General features: G+C 38.8%; 1 protein-coding gene and 1 pseudogene across 5 annotated transcripts in view; one reads left to right on the top strand and one right to left on the bottom strand.

Annotated features, from left to right (window-relative positions):
• Positions 1–20,472, top strand: part of LOC109573602 (cell surface glycoprotein CD200 receptor 1) — a 64,185-nt gene extending 43,713 nt beyond the window's left edge. Inside the window, exons 9-11 of one of the 5 annotated variants that reach the window (XR_011566257.1) lie at positions 12,972–13,204; positions 14,581–14,982; positions 19,904–20,472. Coding sequence is in view for 2 of the 5 variants with exons in the window: in XM_070787849.1 (XP_070643950.1) it covers positions 19,904–19,953 (50 nt within the window). In the remaining 3 variants the exon portion in view is untranslated. Of the gene's footprint in view, positions 1–12,971; positions 18,517–19,903 lie in introns of those variants that run through there. The other 4 variants (XR_011566255.1, XR_011566258.1, XM_070787849.1 and 1 more) reach the window with 4 other exon arrangements.
• Positions 6,320–10,208, bottom strand: LOC109564068 (putative protein CRIPTO3; annotated as a pseudogene).
• Positions 20,473–21,132: the final 660 nt, after the last annotated feature.

The following is a 21,132-nucleotide window of genomic DNA, read 5'->3' as shown; positions in this document are numbered from 1 at the left end:
CTAAACACCTGTAGAATAAAAATTTGCTGGTACAGTACCATACCATACTGTCTTGATAACTGTGGCTTTGTAGTAGAGCCTGAAGTCAGGTAGGTTGATTCCTCCAGTTCCATTCTTCTTTCTCAAGATAGCTTTGGCTATTCGAGGTTTTTTGTATTTCCATACAAATTGTGAAATTATTTGTTCTAGCTCTGTGAAGGATACCGTTGGTAGCTTGATAGGGATTGCATTGAATCTATAAATGCCCAGAGATAAATCCACGCACATATGGACACCTTATCTTTGACAAAGGAGGCAAGAATATACAATGGATTAAAGACAATCTCTTTAACAAGTGGTGCTGGGAAATCTGGTCAACCACTTGTAAAAGAATGAAACTAGAACACTTTCTAACACCATACACAAAAATAAACTCAAAATGGATTAAAGATCTCAACGTAAGACCAGAAACTATAAAACTCCTAGAGGAGAACATAGGCAAAACACTCTCTGACATACATCACAGCAGGATCCTCTATGACCCACCTCCCAGAATACTGGAAATAAAAGAAAAAATAAACAAATGGGACCTAATTAACCTTAAAAGCTTCTGCACATCAAAGGAAACTATTAGCAAGGTGAAAAGGCAGCCTTCAGAATGGGAGAAAATAATAGCAAATGAAGCAACTGACAAACAACTAATCTCAAAAATATACAAGCAACTCCTACAGCTCAACTCCAGAAAAATAAATGACCCAATCAAAAAATGGGCCAAAGAACTAAATAGACATTTCTCCAAAGAAGACATACAGATGGCTAACAAACACGTGAAAAGATGCTCAACATCACTCATTATCAGAGAAATGCAAATCAAAACCACTATGAGGTACCATTTCACGCCAGTCAGAATGGCTGCGATCCAAAAGTCTACAAGCAATAAATGCTGGAGAGGGTGTGGAGAAAAGGGAACCCTCTTACACTGTTGGTGGGAATGCAAACTAGTACAGCCACTATGGAGAACAGTGTGGAGATTCCTTAAAAAACTGGAAATAGAACTGCCTTATGATCCAGCAATCCCACTGCTGGGCATACACACTGAGGAAACCAGAATGGAAAGAGACACGTGTACCCCAATGTTCATCGCAGCACTGTTTATAATAGCCAGGACATGGAAGCAACCTAGATGTCCATCAGCAGATGAATGGATAAGAAAGCAGTGGTACATATACACAGTGGAATATTACTCAGCCATTAAAAAGAATACATTTGAATCAGTTCTAATGAGGTGGATGAAACTTGAGCCTATTATACAGAGTGAAGTAAGCCAGAAAGAAAAACACCAATACAGTATACTAACGCATATATATGGAATTTAGAAAGATGGTAACAATAACCCTGTGTACGAGACAGCAAAAGAGACACTGATGTATAGAACAGTCTTATGGACTCTGTGGGAGAGGGAGAGGGTGGGAAGATTTGGGAGAATGGCATTGAAACATGTATGATACCATGTATGAAATGAGTCGCCAGTCCAGGTTCGATGCACAATACTGGATGCTTGGGGCTGGTGCACTGGGAGGACCCAGAGGGATGGTATGGGGAGGGAGGAGGGAGGAGGATTCAGGATGGGGAACACATGTATACCTGTGGCAGATTCATTTCAATATTTGGCAAAACTAATACCATTTTGTAAAGTTTAAAAATAAAATAAAATAAAATAAATTTGCTGGTACATTGAAAAAAAATTAAATTTTTTAACATGGTAGAAATTAAAACAAAATCCATTCATGCTTTAATTGTGCCATTAGAAACATTTGACAGATATTTTGTTTTACTAATATGTTTGTCTCCCTGAAGATATTTTGGTTACTCTAAACTTTATCCTTAAAATGATTGTTAATTTATTTTGGATATAAAACTACTATAGTGGCTCTTGACGTGATATTTTAACCAAACCATTTTGATGAGGTCAAGAAAACAGTCCATTAAGTTTCTGCATATAAATATTACCAAGAAGTGTGCACAATAGACATTATAACCTTGTCTTGACATTTTCTTAATTCTTCATCCATCCCTTTATTGGGATGAGGTTCACTCTTAGGTTCAATATCTGTTTAAATATTTTACATTTTAACTTGATAATGTCAAAACAATCATGTCAAATAACATCATAGTGAAGGTGTCAAGATAATTTATAATGTCAAATTACACTTTTTAGGAAATAAATGTATTAAACTCTTCTACTACAGGGGTGTTAAACATAGTTGAAAATCAGAATTATGTGGGGAAATACAAAATAATAAAGATTCCCCAATTCCTCTCTAGATCTGCTGAACCAGAAAATCTAGTGGTTGGACTTAGCGTGTCATGTTTTCCAAGAAGCAGAAGGTAATATGGAGTTCAGTTCAGTCGCTCAGTCGTGTCCGACTCTTTGCGACCCCATGAATTGCAGCACGCCAGGCCTCCCTGTCCATCACCATTTCCCGGAGTTCACTCAAACTCACGTCCATCGAGTCAGTGATGCCATCCAGCCATCTCATCCTCTGTCGTCCCCTTTTCCTCCTGCCCCCAATCCCTCCCAGCATCAGAGTCTTTTCCAATGAATCAACTCTTCGCATGAGGTGGCCAAAGTACTGGAGTTTCAGCTTTAGCATCATTCCTTCCAAAGAACACCCAGAGCTGATCTCCTTTAGAATGGACTGGTTGGATCTCCTTGCAGTCCAAGGGACTCTCAAGAGTCTTCTCCAACACTACAGTTCAAAAGCATCAATCCTTTGGCACTCAGCCTTCTTCACAGTCCAACTCTCACATCCATACATGAATACTGGAAAAACCATAGCCTTGACTAGACGGACATTTGTTGGCAAAGTAATGTCTCTGCTTTTAAGATGCTGTCTAAGTTGGTCATAACTTTTATTCCAACAAGTAAGCATCTTTTAATTTCATGGCTGCAGCCACTATCTGCAGTGATTTTGGGGCCCCTAAAAATAAAGTCTGCCACTGTTTCCACTGTTTCTCCATCTCTTTGCCATGAAGTGATGGGACCAGTCAAGCAGGAGATGGCAAGAGTGAACGTTGACAGTCTAGGATTCAGCAAACTAAAATGGACTGGAATGGGTGAATTTAACTCAGATGACCATATTATCTACTACTATGGGCAAGAATTCATTAGAAGAAATGGAGTAGCCATCATAGTCAAAAAAAGAGTCCAAAATTCTGTACTTGGATGCAATCTCAAAAACGACAGAATGATCTCTGTTCATTTTCAAGGCAAATGATTCAATATCATGGTAATCCAAGTCTATGCCCCGACCAGTAATGCTGAAGAAGCTGAACAGTTCTATGAAGACATACAACACCTTTTAGAACTAACACCCAAAAAAGATGTCCTTTTCATTATACAGGACTGGAATGCAAAGTAGGAAGTCAAGAAACACCTGGAGTAACAGGCAAATTTGGCCTTGGAGTACAGAATGAAGCAGGGCAAAGGCTAATAGAGTTTTGCCAAGAGAAAGCACTGGTCATACCCAACATCCTCTTCCAACATAAGAGAAGACTACACGTGGACATCACCAGATGGCCAACACCTAAATCAGATTGATTATATTCTTTGCAGCCAAAGATGGAGAAGCTCTATACAGTCAGCTAAAACAAGACCGGGATTAACTGTGGCTCAGATCATGAATTCCTTATTGCCAAATTCAGACTTAAGTTGAAGAAAGTGGGGAAAACCAGTAGACCATTCAGGTATGACCTAAATCAAATCCCTTATGATCATACAGTGGAAGTGAGAAATAGATTTAAGGGGCTAGATCTGATAGACAGAGTGCCTGATGAACTATGGACGGAAGTTCGTGACACTGTACAGGAGACAGGGAGCAACAATCCCCAAGAAAAGCAAAAAGCCAAATGGCTGTCTGAGGAAGCCTTACAAATAGCTGTGGAAAAAAAGAGAAGTGAAAAGCAAAGGAGAAAAGGGAAGATATACCCATTTGAATGCAGAGTTCCAAAGAATAGCAAGGAGAGATAAGAAAGCCTTCCTCAACGATCAGTGCAAAGAAATAGAGGAAAACAATAGAATGGGAAAGACTAGAGATCTCTTCAAGGAAATTAGAGATACCAAGGGAACATTTCATGCAAAGAAGGGCTCAATAAAGGACAGAAATGGCATGGACCTAACAGAAGCAGAAGATATTAAGAAGAGGTGGCAAGAATACACAGAAGAACTGTACAAAAAAGATCTTCACGACCCAGATAATCATGATGGGACTGGATGCCATGATCTTCGTTTTCTGAATGTTGAGCTTAGGCCAACTTTTTCACTCTCCTCTTTCACTTTCATCAAGAGGCTCTTTAGTTCTTGTTCACTTTCTGCCATAAATGTGGTGTCATCTGCATATCTGAGGTTATTGATATTTCTCCCTGCAATCTTGATTCCAGCTTGTGCTTTCTCCAGCCCAGGGTTTCTCATGATGTACTCTGCATAGAAGTTAAATAAGCAGGGTGACAATATACAGCTTTGACGTACTCCTTTTCCTATTTGGAACCAGTCTGTTGTTCCATGTGCAGTTCTAACTGTTGCTTCCTGACCTGCATACAGATTTCTCAAGAGGCAGGTTGGGTGGTGTGGTATTCTCATCTCTTTCAGAATTTTCCACAGTTTATTGTGATCCACACAGTCAAAGGCTTTGGCATAGTCAATAAAGCAGAAATAGATGTTTTTCTGGAACTCTTCTTGCTTTTTCGATGATCCAGCAGAAGCTGGAAATTTGATCTCTGGTTCCTCTGCCTTTTTTAAAGCCAGCTTGAACATCTGGAAGTTCACAGTTCACATATTATTGAAGCCTGGCTTGGAGAATTTTGAGCATTACTTTGCTAGCGTGTGAGATGAGTGCAATTGTGTGGTAGTTTGAGCATTCTTTGGCATTGCCTTTCTTTGGGATTGGAATGAAAACTGACCTTTTCCAGTCCTGTGGCCACTGCTGAGTTTTCCAAATTTGCTGGCATATTGAGTGCAGTACTTTCACAGCATCATCTTTCAGGATTTGAAAGAGCTCAACTGGAATTCCATCACCTCCACTAGCTTTGTTCATAGTGATGCTTCCTAAGGCCCACTTGACTTCACATTCCAGGATGTCTGGCTCTAGGTGAGTGATCACACCATCGTGATTGTCTGGGTCATGAAGATCTTTTTTTGTACAGTTCTTCTGTGTATTCTTGCCACCTCTTCTTAATATCTTCTGCTTTTTGTTAGGTCCATGCCATTTCTGTCCTTTATTGAGCCCTTCTTTGCATGAAATGTTCCCTTGGTATCTCTAATTTCCTTGAAGAGATCTCTAGTCTTTCCCATTCTATTGTTTTCCTCTATTTCTTTGCACTGATCGCTGAGGAAGGCTTTCTTATCTCTTCTTGCTATTCTTTGGAACTCTGCATTCAAATGGGTATATCTTTCCTTTTCTCCTTTGCTTTTTACTTCTCCTCTTTTCACAGCTATTTGTAAGGCTTCCTCAGACAGCCATTTGATTTTTGCTTTTCTTTTTCTTGGGGATGGTCTTGCTCCCTGTCTCCTGTACAGTGTCATGAACCTCTATCCATAGTTCATCAGGCACTCTGTCTATCAGATCTAGCCCCTTAAATCTGTTTCTCACTTCCACTGTATGATCATAAGGGATTTGATTTAGGTCATACCTGAATGGTCTAGTGGTTTTCCCCACTTTCTTCAACTTAAGTCTGAATTTGGCAACAAGGAGTTCATAATCTGAGCCACAGTTAACCCCGGTCTTGTTTTAGCTGACTGTATAGAGCTTCTCCATCTTTGGCTGCAAAGAATATAATCAATCTAATTTAGGTGTTGGCCATCTGGTGATGTCCACGTGTAGTCTTCTCTTATGTTGGAAGAGGGTGTTGGTTATCACTCTTGTGTTCTCTTGGCAAAACTCTATTAGCCTTTGCCCTGCTTCATTCAGAAAACTAAGATCATGGCATCCGGTCCCATCACTTCATGGCAAATAGATGGGGAAACGGTGGCTGACTTTATTTTTTTGAGCTCCAAAATCACTGCAGATGGTGATTGCAGCCATGAAATTAAAAGATGCTTACTCCTTGGAAGGAAAGTTATGACCAAGCTCAGTTCAGTTCAGTCGCTCAATCATGTTCAACTCTTTGCAACCCCATGAATCACAGCACGCCAGGCCTGCCTGTCCATCACCATCTCCCGGAGTTCACTCAAACTCACGTCCATCGAGTCGGTGATGCCATCCAGCCATCTCATCCTCTGTCGTCCCCTTCTCCTCCTGCCCCCAATCCCTACCAGCTTCAGAGTCTTTTCCAATGAGTCAATTCTTTGCATGAGGTGGCCAAAGTACTGGAGTTTCAGTGCTAGAATCATTCCTTCCAAAGAACACCCAGAGCTGATCTCCTTTAGAATGGACTGGTTGGATCTCCTTGCAGTCCAAGGGACTTTAGACAGCATATTAAAAATCAGAGACATTACTTTGTCAACAAAGGTCTGTGTAGTCAAGGCTATGGTTTTTCCAGTAGTCATATATGGATGTGAGAGTTGGACTATAAAGAAAGCTGAGTGCCGAAGAATTGATGCTTTGAACTGTGGTTTTGGAGAAGATTCTTGAGAGTCCCTTGGACTGCAAGGAGAGCCAATCAGTCCATCCTAAAGAAGATCAGTCTTGGGTGTTCATTCGAAGGACTGATTATGAAGCTGAAACTCCAGTACTGTGGCCATCTGATGTGAAGAGCTGACTTGTTTGAAAAGACCCTGATGGCTGGGAAAGATTGAGGGCAGGAGGAGAAGGGGATGACAAAGGATGTGATGGCTGGATGGCATCACCAACTCAATGGACATGCATTTGGGTAGACTCCTGCGCTTGGTGATGGACAGGGAGGCCTGGCGTGCTGCATTTCATGTGGTTCAAAGCGTCTGACACGACTGAGTGAATGAACTGAACTGAACTGCTTCATTCTGTACTCCAAGGCCAAATTTGCCTGTTCCTCCAGGTATTTCTTCCTGCTTTTGCATTCTAGTCCACTATACTGAAAAGGATATCTTTTTTGGGTATTAATTCTATAAGGTCTTGTAGGTCTTCCTAGAACCGTTCAACTTCAGTGTCTTCAGCATTACTTGGGGCATAGACTTGGATTACTGTGATATTGAACGGTTTGCCTTGAAAATGAACAGAGATCATTCTGTCATTTTTGAGACTGCACCCAAGTACTACATTTTGGACTCTTGTTGACGATGATGGCTACTCTGTTTCTTCTAAGGGATTCTTGGCCACACTAGTAGATATAATGTTCATCTGAGTTAAATTCACCTATTTCAGTCCATTTTAGTTTGCTCATTCCTAAAATGTTTACGTTCACTCTTGCTATCTCCTGTTTGACCACTTCCGATTTGCCTTGATTCATGGACCTAACATTCCAGGTTCCTATGCAATATTGCTGTTTACAGCATTGGACCTTGCTTCCGTAAAAATGAAAAGGCAACTTATAAAATGGAAGAAAATATTTGCAAACCATATTTATAAGATGTCAATATATGAAATATAAATAAAGAATTCATCCAACCCAACAGCAAAAACAAAGCAAAGCCAACTACTTCAATTTAAAAGTGGACATAGGACTTGAGTAGACATTTTTCCAAAGACATAAAACTGACCAGATAGAATTTTTTTCAAGGAGACTTTATTCTCTACAAATCTTTGAGAGAACAGGTGTTCTTGTCTTATACAGCTTCCTATAGATGATAGAAACTTGCCCTTCAACTTTGCTTTTTGACTTGCTTCTCAGTACCCATCTAATCAACTAAGTAATCCATTTATTTTCTCAACTCTCTCTCATTTGCTCTCCGTTTTCTACCTAGTCTCCCAGGGACACATGTACACTTCTATTACTCCAGCATCCTGTCTCTCACCTCTTAAAACTGCTCCTTCTCTTCTCCTTTGCTCCCATTACAGATTTTCTTTCCTTTCCAAGATATTGCCTTAATTAATTTGTTCAACTCTATTCACTGCTTTATACTCAGTTTCACACTGGGAGTAACCCTTAATAATCTGAAGATAGAATTCAATTGTTTAAAGGAAACTCTTTATAAACCCTTGCTAGAAATACATGTATCAGAAACACAGAAGTTCGGCATAATATATGGCTTACTTTTTTAAAGTAGTTTTCTGGAGAGGGCAGGGCAGAGGAAAGTAGCTGGTACTTTAAGGAAATGTTAGAGACCATAGGGAAATGTATTCACTCTTTCAAGACAACTAACGAATGAATCATTGTCTCTCAGTTGGGTCATTGGAGGGACAGCCTCTTCAGGTCATGAAATTTGCATGACAAATGTTGATTGCAAATGTGGGTTAATAACTGTATAGCAAGGAAGATTCCAGGTAGCAGAAAAGCACATGCAGACAATGTTAATTCTGGAGTTCCAGCAGTGATGAGGTGTTCATCACAGCTGGGTAGGAATCACTGAGGAATGCAGCGAAACTGGCCATGCCAGCATTTACACATGGAACACTTCATGGCAACCAGGTGTCATGGGGCATAGACCCACACACTTCCCTTAGTGCATGTCAAGCTCACAGTTCTCTCCACAGAGGGAGGATAGGTACAAAAGGACCCCAGAATGCAGGTTCCCCCATTCAGGCAGCAGGTTCTGTTTAGCCCCTTACTGTTCTGGATTCCCATGGATGATATAAACTGGGAAGGCCAATGATGAACCATTATCTCTGAAGGGCTGGTCTCCCTGTACTGGATGGGTAAGTTTACAGTGGCTCAATCCAGCAACTAATCCCAGTTCAAATGCTTTGGAAAAGGCCACGATCAAAATCACACTGGAAGAGATGTGCTCCATCTTCCTTTGGTCCATGGCCCACAGATCAGTGCTAATAAATGTTTTGACTATAATCTTCAGGGAGATTCTCCTTCCTCAGCCATACTTGACTTTCAATTTTTTTTAATTGAAACTTTTAGTGAGATAATTATAGATTCACATCCAGGTGAAAGAAATAACACAGAGATCTCGTGCACCATTCCCGGTTTGCCCTAATGATAACATTATGCTAAATAATAGTATAATATCACAACCAGAGGACTTCCCAGGTGGCGCAGTGGTAAAGCATCCATCTGCCAATGCAGGAGACATGAGAGACGCAGATTTGAGCCCTGGGTCTGGAAGATCCCTTGGAGTAGGAAATGGCGACCCACTCCAGTATTCTTGCCTGGAAAATTCCAAAGATAGAGAAGCCTGGTGGACTGTAGTCCATGAAGTTGCGAAGAATTGGACATGACTGAGCACACACTCACAACCAGAATAGTGACAGTAATAAATTTAATTCACCAATTAAAAAATCCAAACTTTTATCTTTAGATGTATTGAGGAATGATCTATCTGGTGACAAGAATCTGAACCCAATGCTTTTTTTCTACAAGAAATTTTCATTAATTGTTTCTTTGGATAATCAAACAAACCCAAAGGAAAGAATTACTGTCTGTTTAAGTAGATGTAAGGACAATTTATCAGAGAAGGCAATGGCACCCACTCCAGTACTCTTGCCTGGAGAATCCCAGGGACGGGGGAGCCTGGTGAGCTGCCGTCTATGGGGTCGCATAGAGTCGGACATTACTGAAGTGACTTAGCAGCAGCAGAAGTAGCAAGGAGAATTTATAAGCAGAAACTCATGCCCCTCAGTCTTCACTGACCCCTTTCACATAGAAAACCCATGTTAACACTGCAGTGAATCTGTAGATTGCTTCTCCCACCCCACCACCCTCTATTTTGTGGCAGAAGGCACCGTATTCTAAAATGTTTTAACCAGAAACAAACAGAATAAAGAAGGAAAAAGAAATAAAGCAGAAATTATGAAGGAGAAGAGGGTAACATCATCTGCAGGGTGTGAACGTGCGAGGGTGAGTGTGCAGGCAGGTCGGGCAGAGGCAATGAGGACCTGGCCTGGCTACAAAATATCTGAGCTTGTGGAGTGGGCAGAGGTGTCCCTGTCAGGGATGGCACAGCACTAAGGCCATGTTCAGAAAAGAGCAGTGGGGCAGCTGTGGCTGGAGCCAGGTTGGAAGTGCCTGAGAAACGTCAGGTGCAGCATCATCATGGCACCTGGTCCCCTCCCTATCTGTGGAAGTGCGGGGCTTGTGCATAAGATTTGCTGGATGGATCAGAGTAAAATTGCACCAGCTGGGCTTTAATTCTGGATTGCAGACTGGTCCCTAACCCCAGCCCAAGTTTGGCAGGGGGTCATATGAGTGGAGAATTATTAGTATTATGGTCTTTATGAGCGTTTTAAATACTCTGTGTTTTTTGTATTAAAGTGTATACTTCTAGAATGAGAGATCATGTTTGGCTTCTGTCACAAACCACGCAACAAATTACCAAACACACACACACACACACACACACGACACAATGCAAGGGAAGGAAAACTATCCATGAAAAGATCATCGTGTCTATCCTGGTTGTACAGCTCTGTCATTGATCAAATTAGGATAAGTTACTTCTCTACTTCCCCATTTATAAAAATGAATATACTGATGCATGTTTCATAAGAATCATTTAAACATTATCTGGGATATAACTCAATTGATTACAATTAGATCTGAATAGTGGGTCAAATGCATATGTTTCTCTGGAGAGAAATAAATGTATATAAGCACAAATCAGGAAGTTCAGTCATTATCACCTAACTCACCAAAGAGGAAATGCTTCCTCTTAAGTTTCTCGTGAGCTGCAAACACAGTGGAGTTAAGAGAGCAGGGGATTTCTCATTAGTGCTTATGTGGGAGATCAGGAGAAGAAAAAGACTACAGCTAGGTATATGGAAGGAAAAGAGAGAGGTAAGGATAGGAAGAAGAAGAAGGGAACTCCCTTCAGAAAATGTCTTCAGCTTTTGGGATACTTTTCACAATTTTTCTCCCTTTCACAGCTGGTGAGTCTGTTGGGAGTGGTGGTGGGGAAGGGCGAAAGGTACTGGAGTGAAGTAGAGGAAACCATGTTGAGAAAGATACTTTAGATTGTTTTCCACCAAAATTTTTATGTCTTTTAAAACTCTCAATTTCATTCTTCTCTTTCTAGTTTCCTTGGGTAACAATTTTAGAACAGTCCTTGCATGGGGATCTAACGCTCTGCATTTCTAATGAGCTACCAAGTGATGTTGATATTGCTGGTATGTAGATCAACACTGAGTAGCAAGGTTTTAAAGAAGTCTTGTTTTTCGAAAAAAGACACGTGATAATTCTAAGACTGCATCTTTATGCCATTTGCAACAAACAAACAAACAAACCAAAAAACCAACCCTAAAATAAAGCAAAAACCAAAAAGGAGTCTAAGAAAGAACTCACACATAAATGTTAAATTCCTTATAAGTGGGTACAAGCTATTTAAGCCACGTTAGGGGATCTTTTTAAGAACTCCAGACGCCGTGTGATGTAGAAAAGGTATGCTTGCTCCCTGTACTTCCCCTTCCTGACTGTGGAAGCTTTGAGTTTGAGTCTCTGCTCTGCCCTTTAGAGGTAGATTTCTCATCTCTACACAAGGAGTAGCCATTTCTCTCTGTAGAGAGTTCGTGAGTATATTAGTGCCTCTCACATAGTATAGAAGTGGCTCTCAAGCAGAGGATGCTCAGTTAAGATTAGGTTTCTTGTCTCTTTCCTATTTTATCTTCTGAAGAATCTATTTATAAATAACTACCAGTTTTGCACTCAAGATAATTTTAATTTCTTATCTTTTTATTCATTCTTAGTGTATTATGACAATGCATTTTAATCATTAGGCTGTGTTACTGTACATAATTAAAGTTAATAACACTTCTCTTATTTTAAAAAGTGTTTTACAAGTGTTTTTGAACTAACCTAGAGTGATCTTCTTTCTAGGTATTTTGGATTATTAGGGAAGTTTTGACATAAGAATACTGGGCTTCAGGTCAAAATATCTGAATTTGAGATGTAAACGTGGTCACTTACCAAGACTACCAAGATGCTTGAAATTGTGTTTTGTCTTTTATCTGTCTCTGCATAATTCATGGTACCTATCACAATACTTCAAATATACTAATGATATTTATTGAGCACTTATTACATGCAAGATGCTTTTCTAAGTACTCTACATGTATTAGTTCTTTTAATCATAATAATCCTAAAAGGAATATTACTTCTATTTAAGGGAAATTAAATTGAGACACAGAGGAGCTAAGTGATATATTTCACTATATCTAAGCTGCAATATTTTTTCACATTTTAGCATCTCCACAATGGGATGTGTATCAGTCAGAGTCCCAGCAGTAAATAACCAGCACACTTTGAGTAACTTAGGGAGAGTTTTACAAAAGCATGCATACTTTAAAAAGATGTGGTTTTCATAACCGGTAAGAGATAAGGAAGGACCTGGTGTCTTGCAACTGCTGGAAGGCATTACACTCCTTGACCTGAAGTTACAAGATGAAGGAATCTGAAGAAAGCAGTGTTTTTGAGAGCTGCCTATAGGACGATGGCTATGGGAGTGGTATATATGCAAACTCTAACACCCCCACAGGAAAAATGTAGTACTCCGACCTCACTCTCCTTCCACCTCTGATCTACATTTGCTGTCAATGCCTCCAAGAAGTCGGCCTCTTAGGACCTAGAGAATGGCAGAAAACATTGGAGAATTGATCTGGAGGGGCAAATGGAGCATATTCCAGCACAAGATGCATCCTACAATAGAAATCATGTCATGAGTAATTGGCAGAGCATTTTGTCTCCTACTGTTGCATAATCAATATGTTATAAATTAGTATCATTCTTTTATTTGATAAAGCACAGAAACTTGTTCAGTGTTACACATTAGAAGGCAGTTGTGGCAGAATTTGCACCCAGATAATCTAACTCAAGAGCCCATGGCCTTAACCAGCATGCACTATAAGTAGATCCTTATTAAACAGTCACAGATAAAACTGTATTGATTTTTTGATTTTTTTTTTTTCTGTTCTGATTTACAGCATCTCCAGAAGTAACACTACTTTAGAGGAAGAATAAAACTTCAGTGTGCAAAGGTTGCAGGGAAGCCAGCTTGCACAGATTTTCTAAGCCCCAGAAGATTGCATCACTGAGCATGAATCTAAGATTAACAGGGCAGTGACTGTCCAGAACACATGCCACTGGGCAGGCAACATTGTATATTATGTGACCTGCTTTATTTTACATTTGAACAGGAGCAAGAGTCTAACCATAGGTGAGCAGGCTTGCAGTAACTGATCTAATTATCTTAACTTCTTCCCAAACAAGTGTCATCACCTATTGACATACTTGGTTATCACCTCAGGAAATTCTAATTGACTTACATTGAATTTTTTCATTCTGTCTTATTTCCTCTTTCAAGTTTTCCTTTGCCTTCTGTCTTATTATTGGCCTGAGGTAGATTTTCTCAGATAAAATTCACTCTATTTTTTTTAATCTCTTTATTGGTTCGTAGTCCATTCTGACAGTGCATTTTAAGTATTAGGTTGTTGTGTCACCACTTAATTTTCTTTTTGATTATGTCTAATCAGGTTTTTAACCTACCCACTGAGATATGATTCCAATAATTGTATTTTTCTTTTTAAAAAGTTTAGTTCTTTCATTTTATTTCCTTTTTCCTCTTTTCTTTTTTAACCATGTTAATCACATGTTATTTTCCATAGTGGAAAACCATAGTGGTTTTCACACTGTCTCATTATTTCTAGTTATCGTGTTGCCAATTCTGGTGGTTGCTGTAATAGAAAAACAGAATTATAGAAGAGGTAGTGACCATTAAATGGTAAATGGGAGTGAGAAGGATTTAGAGAGTACTTTGTACAGGGGATAAAATTTGAATGAGGTCTGAAGGATAGACTGAACTTTAAAAAGTTAATTAGGCTGACAAAGTAAAAGAGGGCATTTTATTTTATTTATCAATAACAGCAATAGTTGATTTACAGTGTGCTAGTTAGTATCTGCTGCTCATCAAAGTGATCCAGTTATATATACACATATATCCACTTTTTTATAGATTTTGTTACCATAAAGGCTATTATAGAGTACTGAATAGAGTTCCCTGTGCTATACAGTAGGTTCTTATTAGTTATCTATTTTATATATCGTAGTCCGTATATGTCAATTCCAATCTCCCAATTTATCCCTCCACTTGCCCTTCCCCCCTTGCATTCAGTCGCTCACTCATGTCTGACTCTTTGTGATCCTATGGATTGTAGCCTGCTAGGCCCCTCTGTTCGTGGGATTTCCCAGGCAAGAATACTGGAGTGGGTTGCCACTTCTTATTCTAGGGATCTTCCCAACCCAGGGATCGAACCTGTGTCTCTTGTGTCTCCTGCATTGGCAGGAGGATTCTTTACCACTGAGCCACCAGGGAAGCCCCATCCCTTCACCCACGGTAACTGTAAGTTTGTTTTCTATATATGTTACTGTATTTCTGTCTTGTAAATAGGTTCATTTGTACCGTTTTTTAGATTCCACATATAAGTGAGATCATATGATATTTGTCTTTCTCTATCTGACTACTCAGTATGACAATCTCTGGGTCCATTCATGGCACTGCATATGACATTATTTTTATCTTTTTTTATGGCTCAGTGATTGGACTGCAAGGAGATCCAACCAGTCCATTCGAAAGGAGATCAGTCCTGGGTGTTCTTTGGAAGGACTGATGCTGAAGCTCCAATATCTTGGCCACCTCATGCCAAGAGTTGACTCATTGGAAAAGACTCTGATGCTGGGAGGGATTGCGGGCAGAAGAAAAAGGGGACAACAGAGGATGAGATGGCTGGATGGCATCACTGACTCCATGGGCGTGAGTCTGAGTGAACTCCGGGAGTTGGTGATGGACAGGGAGGCCTGGCGTGCTGCAATTCCTGGGGTCGCAAAGAGTCGGACATGATTGAGCGACAACTGAACTGAACTTATATTCCATTGTATATATGTACCACATCTTCTTTATCCATTCCTCTATTTATGGGCTTCAATGTCCTGGCTATGGTAAGTAGTCCTGCAATGAACATTTTTGAACTTTGGTTTTCTCTGAATATATGCCCAGGAATGGAACTGCAGGATCATATCATAGCTTTATTTTTACTTTTTAAAAGAACCTCCATACTCTTCTCCATAGTGGCTGTGCCAATTTACATTCTCACCAACAGTGTAGGAGAGTTCCCTTTTCTCCACATCCTCTCCAGCATTTACTGTTGGTAGATTTTGGTGATGGCCATTCTGACTGGTGTGAGGTGCTACCTCATTATAGTTTTGACTTACTTTTCTCTGATAACTAGTGATGCTGTGCATCTTTTCATATGTCTCTTGGCCATCTGTCTTCTTTGGAGAAATGTCTATTTAGATCTTCTGCCCACTTTTTAATTGGACTGTTTGGGTGTTTTGATATTGAGCTGCATGAGCTGTTTGTATATTTTGGATATTAATCCCTTGTCAGTCACTTCATTTGCAAATATTTTCTCCCACTCTGAGGGTTGTCTTTTCATTCTGTTCATGGTTTCCTTTGTTGTGCAGAAGCTTTTAAACTTAATTAGGTCCCACTTGTTTATTTTTGTTATTCTAGGAGGTGGATCAAAAGAGATATTGCTTGTGATTTATGTCACAGAGTGTTTTGCTTTTGCAAAGACTGTTTTGCCTATGCAAAGAAAGAAGTGGAGATGATTTGTTTGGAATTAATATGTTTTACAGATGAGTTGGAAACACAGATTCAAAGGAAATTAGAATGGGATTCAGATTTTGAAGTCTTCTTCTTATAAGCAATGAATCAAATTTTTCTAGACAAAGATGTTGAGTTGGATAGAGAAGCAACCACAAGATAGAATCTGGGAAACACCACATTTTCAGGAATGGTCCAAAGAACAGAATCTAATAAAAGACACAGAGTGGAGTCCATGGGGAAGGAAAATCAGTGGAAACCAATGAAAGAGTTTGAGGGAGGAAGGGGCAAAAATGTCAAATTCCTTCAAGATGTCAGGTAGAATAAAAATTTTAAATGTGCTTTGAATTAATCACTGGATCATTGATGACTGTCATAAAAGTAATGGGGAAGGCTATAAAAAGTGCTCTCCGGGCAGTTTTTGATTATATATATATATTTTAAAAAAACCTTATTGTGAATCATATCAGGAAATATCCCCAAATATCTTACTGAGGCTCTTTTTCTATAATATCATAATATTAAGTAGCACATTGGTCAAGGAGTTTTTTTTTTATCAGAATGCTGACATTTGATGTCTTATTTGCAGAACCCTTTCCAAAGAACTCTCATGGAACATTCGGGTAAAATTTCACTAGAAAATTCTTATATTTCTTAGAGAAAAGCAAAATACCTGATTTTTTCCAGATTCCTTTGCTACTTTGAGCAAAAAAGAATTATTAACATCAATAATACACTATAGATTAACCTGACTTGTCAATAAGGAATGTACTTTAAAGATATTACTTGTAATTAAAGTTCTTGAGCCTCCAGCTTACTCCACCCCTTGGACTCAGCCTTAGGGTTCTCTTTCCTTCTGGGCATTCTGACTATTGTGGGATCCATTGCTTTCTGGAAGTTTACTGGATGCAACTTATCTGTTAGTTAATCAAAATGGACTTTACATTCAAAGTTTATTTATTCAAATAGGAAATTCATAGGCAGCAAAATTTATGGTCCTTCTATGCTACCTCGGTAGTCCTTGTATTCAATACTAATGGCACTGGTAAAAACAACTACTAAAACAAACTAGTAGCAACAGCAGCAACCAACAACAAACAGCAATAATTGTCACTATTTGAATGTTTACTACTCCGCCAGGCACTGTACCATATGCCGCACATATCACTTAAACTATTACTTTCTTATTAACAAGGACAGAAATATATATTGGAAGCAACTGATCATTTATGTGAAAAGCTTTTATGTCTTTTATGCATGCATTTTTGGATATGTCAAGGTATAGCAGTGAATTAACACATAAAAAAAAGGAATATATTTTATTCCTTTTAATAAAAAATATAACACAACACATAATAAAAAAAAAAGGTTTTTCTTTAAAAGTGTAAATAGCTTTTTATCACAATTGCTTTGCCAACTAGAATTGGTAAAAGAGGAACAACAAGTACTAAATCAAATTACAAGGACTTCCCTGGTGGTCCAGGAGTTAAGAATCCACCTGCCAAGGGATGGCACATGAGTTTGATCCCTGGTCTGGGAAGATTCAACATGCTGCAGGGCATGTTGCAACATGCAACACAGCTACTGAGCCCCAGCTCTAGAACTTGGCAGCTGCAGCTACTGAAGCTCGAGCACCCTAGAGCTCATGCTCCACGATAAGCAAAGCCACCACAGTGTGAAGCCCGAGCACCACAGCTGGCATACCCACCACTTGCTGCAACTAGAAAAAGCCCACGTGCGCAGCAGTGAAGACCCAGAGCAGCCAAAAAATACAAATAAACAAATCAGATTATTTTTTTCTTTTTCCTACATTTCCTGACTCCCTAATGTTTTTGACACACACATAGATAAAAGAACGTTTTGATATTTGGCAAAACTAATACAATTATGTAAAGTTTAAAAATAAAATAAAAATTTTTTAAAAAATGTAAAAAAAAAAGGAAAAAGAAAAAAAAAGAAGAACAGTCTTTGAGCTTTCAAGCTTGTTTTAGCTTAGCTCTAATTGAAATGTGGTCCTAGGAGCCCTTGCAGGAGGTCCTCAAGGTAGGTTCTATTTTCATAATAATACTAATATGTTTGCTTTTTGCACTTACATTCTCTTGCATTCATTTTCGAGATGCTACATGGCATATGTTGATATTGTTGCCTTGATGGCTTATGGAGTAAGTACTTATGTATTATTAGTGTGTGTGTTTCTAAATTTTCCTATGGCAAATTCTTTGGGATCCTCAACAATTTTTAAGGGTAGAAAGACACATTGAAACTAAAAAGCCTAAGAATTACTGTTTTAGATGAAAGAAAATATGAATTAGGACCACTTATTATTGAATTAGTCTTAATTTGGGGGAATAAAACTTTAGAAAATTATATAAAATTATAAGATATTATCAAATGTGAAAAAGTAATGAAAATTCGTGAGCTGTATCATTTGGCTTACCTAAATTGACTATAAATTACTGAATTAACTATAAATTCCTAGCTGCGGGTCTCTTTCATTTTCTAGAGTTATAACAAGGTTCTGGTGGTTAAGACTCAGACTCTTAAGCTGCAGAGCTTCCTCTCTTTCTTTGTTTTTGTCTTGTTTTGTCAATAAATATATATATTTTGCCCATCTTCTTTAAAATTAACACAAGCCTAACTTTGGTTTTTGTTGACTACTAACAAACACACCCTCTAGCCTTGATAACCAACCTTTTGGACAAGCACCATGTGGTTAGCCCAAACAGTCAGTCTGTGGTATTTTGTTACTGATGCCATAGCAGACTAGTACTCTATGGGACTTGGTCTAAAATGCCTTAAATATGAGTTATTTTTGATGTAAATGCTTTCAATTATTAGCCTAAATAAATATTTGTTGAAGTATTCTACTTATCCCACTTATTATTCTTACCTTCCCAAATCAAATTGTTTACTATATCTTTTTCTCTTTCAAGTATCCTGTTTTTCAAGATACCTTTCTAAGTCAATTCTGCCAAATATGGTATAAGTCAGCATTAACATATACTGTGGAAATATTTATCAGAGGTTCCTAGGACATACAATTTTCTCTTTAGTTATTTTAAAAATAATATATTTTATTTTATTTTGGTGAAATGTCCTTCTTATAGGACATTCAGGCAATACAGAAAATGTAACTGCTTCAAATTCCACCACTCAAAACAACCACTCTTAACATTAGCTGAACAGTTTTCTATGAATATGTGTAAAAAGAAGGAAAGACAAATTATTGTATGAAAATTATTTCATATGAGCATGTTACCTTAAATAAAAATTATTACATTTATTGTTACTTTATTTTAAGCTGGCAAAAGGGGCAGATGTAATTACTGAATGTGAGATAGAAATGTCCCTACCATATACAAATGTGAATGTGAACTATGATATTTGAGTGATAATGCTGCATCATTGTTTGTTCATCAATCACAACAAATGTACCACTCTGGTAGGGATGATGAGGGCGGCTACATACACGTGGAAGTAGGGGACAAACAGAAACCGTTTGAGCTGTAAAGTCGCTTTCAGTCGTGTCCGACTCTGTGCGACCCCATAGACAGCAGCCCACCAGGCTCCTCTGTCCCTGGGATTCTCCAGGCAAGAACACTGGAGTGGGTTGCCATTTCCTTCTCCAATGCATGAAAGTGAAAAGTGAAAGTGAAGGCGCTCAGTCGTGTCCAACTCTTCGTGACCCCATGGACTGCAGCCCACCAGGCTCCTCTGTCCATGAGATTTTCCCAGGCAAGGATACTGGATTGGGTTGCCATTTCCTTCTTCAATATATATTTTTACATGTTGAAGATTAAAACACTTGTGTTCTTTATAAATAATTCTCTCATGTTTAAACTATATATTTAAATGGATTTATTGTTCATCACAAATCATGATTTAAAATTTTTATTTATTTATTTATTTTTGTTATTGGGATATATATGGCAGAAAGAGAAGAACTAAAGAGCCTCTTGATAAAAGTGAAAGAGGAGAGTGAAAAAGTTGGCTTAAAGCTCAACATTCAGAAAATTAAGATAGTGGCATCCGATCCCATCACTTCATGGCAAATAGATGGGGAAACAATAGAAACAGTGAGAGACTTTATTTTCTTGGGCTCCAAAATCACTGCAGATGGTGACTGCAGCCATGAAATTAAAAGATGGCTGCTCCTTGGAAGAAAAATTATGACCAACCTAGACAGCATATTAAAAAGCAGAGACATTACTTTGCCAACAAGGGTTTGTCTAATCAAAGCTATGTTTTTTCCAGTGGTCATGTACAGATGTGAGAGTTCAACTATAAAGAAAACTGAGTGCTGAAGAATTTTTAACTGTGGTGTTGGATAAGACTCTTGAGAGTCCCTTGGATTGCAAGGAGATCCAATCAGTCAATCCTAAAGGAAATCAGTTCTGAATATTCATTGGAAAGACTGATGCTGAGGCTGAAACTCCAATACTTTGGCCACCTGATGCAAAGAATGGACTCATTTGAAAGACCCTGATGCTGGGAAAGATTGAAGGCAGGAGAAGGGGATGACAGAGGATGAGATGGTTGGATGGCATCACCAATTCGATGGACATGAGTTTAAGTAAGCACTGGGAGTTGGTGATGGACAGGGAAACCTGGCGTGCTGCAGTCCATGGGGTTGCAAAGAGTTGGACCCAACTGAAAGACTGAACTGAACTGAACTATCTAGTGCTTTTGTTGTATGTTTTACAACTGAAGAAGTATGAGAGGAAAGATTAAAAAAATGAGTGCTTGTATCTGTTTTTAAATTCTCTCCTGTCCTCTTTGGTTTTGATCTACAGGTAAGATGAGATAAAACCTATTGTAACTCATTCTAATCCAGAGTGTGTCTGTCTCTCTGTTATGCCACTCATTGAATGTGTAGTTGGATCTATTATCTTACAGTGTAACCATGGAGTTATTAGCACCACTAGTTTTCATTCCAAGAAAAAAAAAGATGAAAAAAAACCCTCCCAGAAGCAAAATAAAATAAGACAGAGTAATAAAGTCTTACTCATAGTCATAACCACTTAGAGACTTCTGATAAAGTAAAATATTGCTAAAATGTTAGAACAGATACAGAAACTGTAGCATTTTCAACATAATCAACCACATTGCCTGTGGTTCAGATGTGAAATAAGCAAAAAACAGTTTCTTCTGAGCCCTGATATTTATGACAGCCACAATTGACCACACCATGAAAACCTAATGCTTGGTTTGTGTGTATATGGTATATTTGCATTCACGTTTAATACTATTGACACAATGTTTGTATCAGTGGTGGAAATGTTTGTGATAAGAATCAACCTGAACAGGAAATTCATGTGAGTAACTATTTCAGTGCTAAATAGGCACTTTAGAAAGACAGTGGAGAAGGCAATGGCACCCCACTCCAGTACTCTTGCCTGGAAAATCCCATGGGCGGAGGAGCCTGGTAGGCTGCAGTCCATGGGGTTGCTAAGAGTTGGACATGGCTGAATGACTTCACTTTC

The sequence above is a fragment of the Bos indicus genome, chromosome 1 (genome assembly GCF_029378745.1).
Source record: "Bos indicus isolate NIAB-ARS_2022 breed Sahiwal x Tharparkar chromosome 1, NIAB-ARS_B.indTharparkar_mat_pri_1.0, whole genome shotgun sequence".
Taxonomy (NCBI): Eukaryota; Metazoa; Chordata; class Mammalia; order Artiodactyla; family Bovidae; genus Bos; species Bos indicus.
Note: the sequence above shows the minus strand (reverse complement) of the source record. Positions and strands in the feature narration are given on the sequence as shown.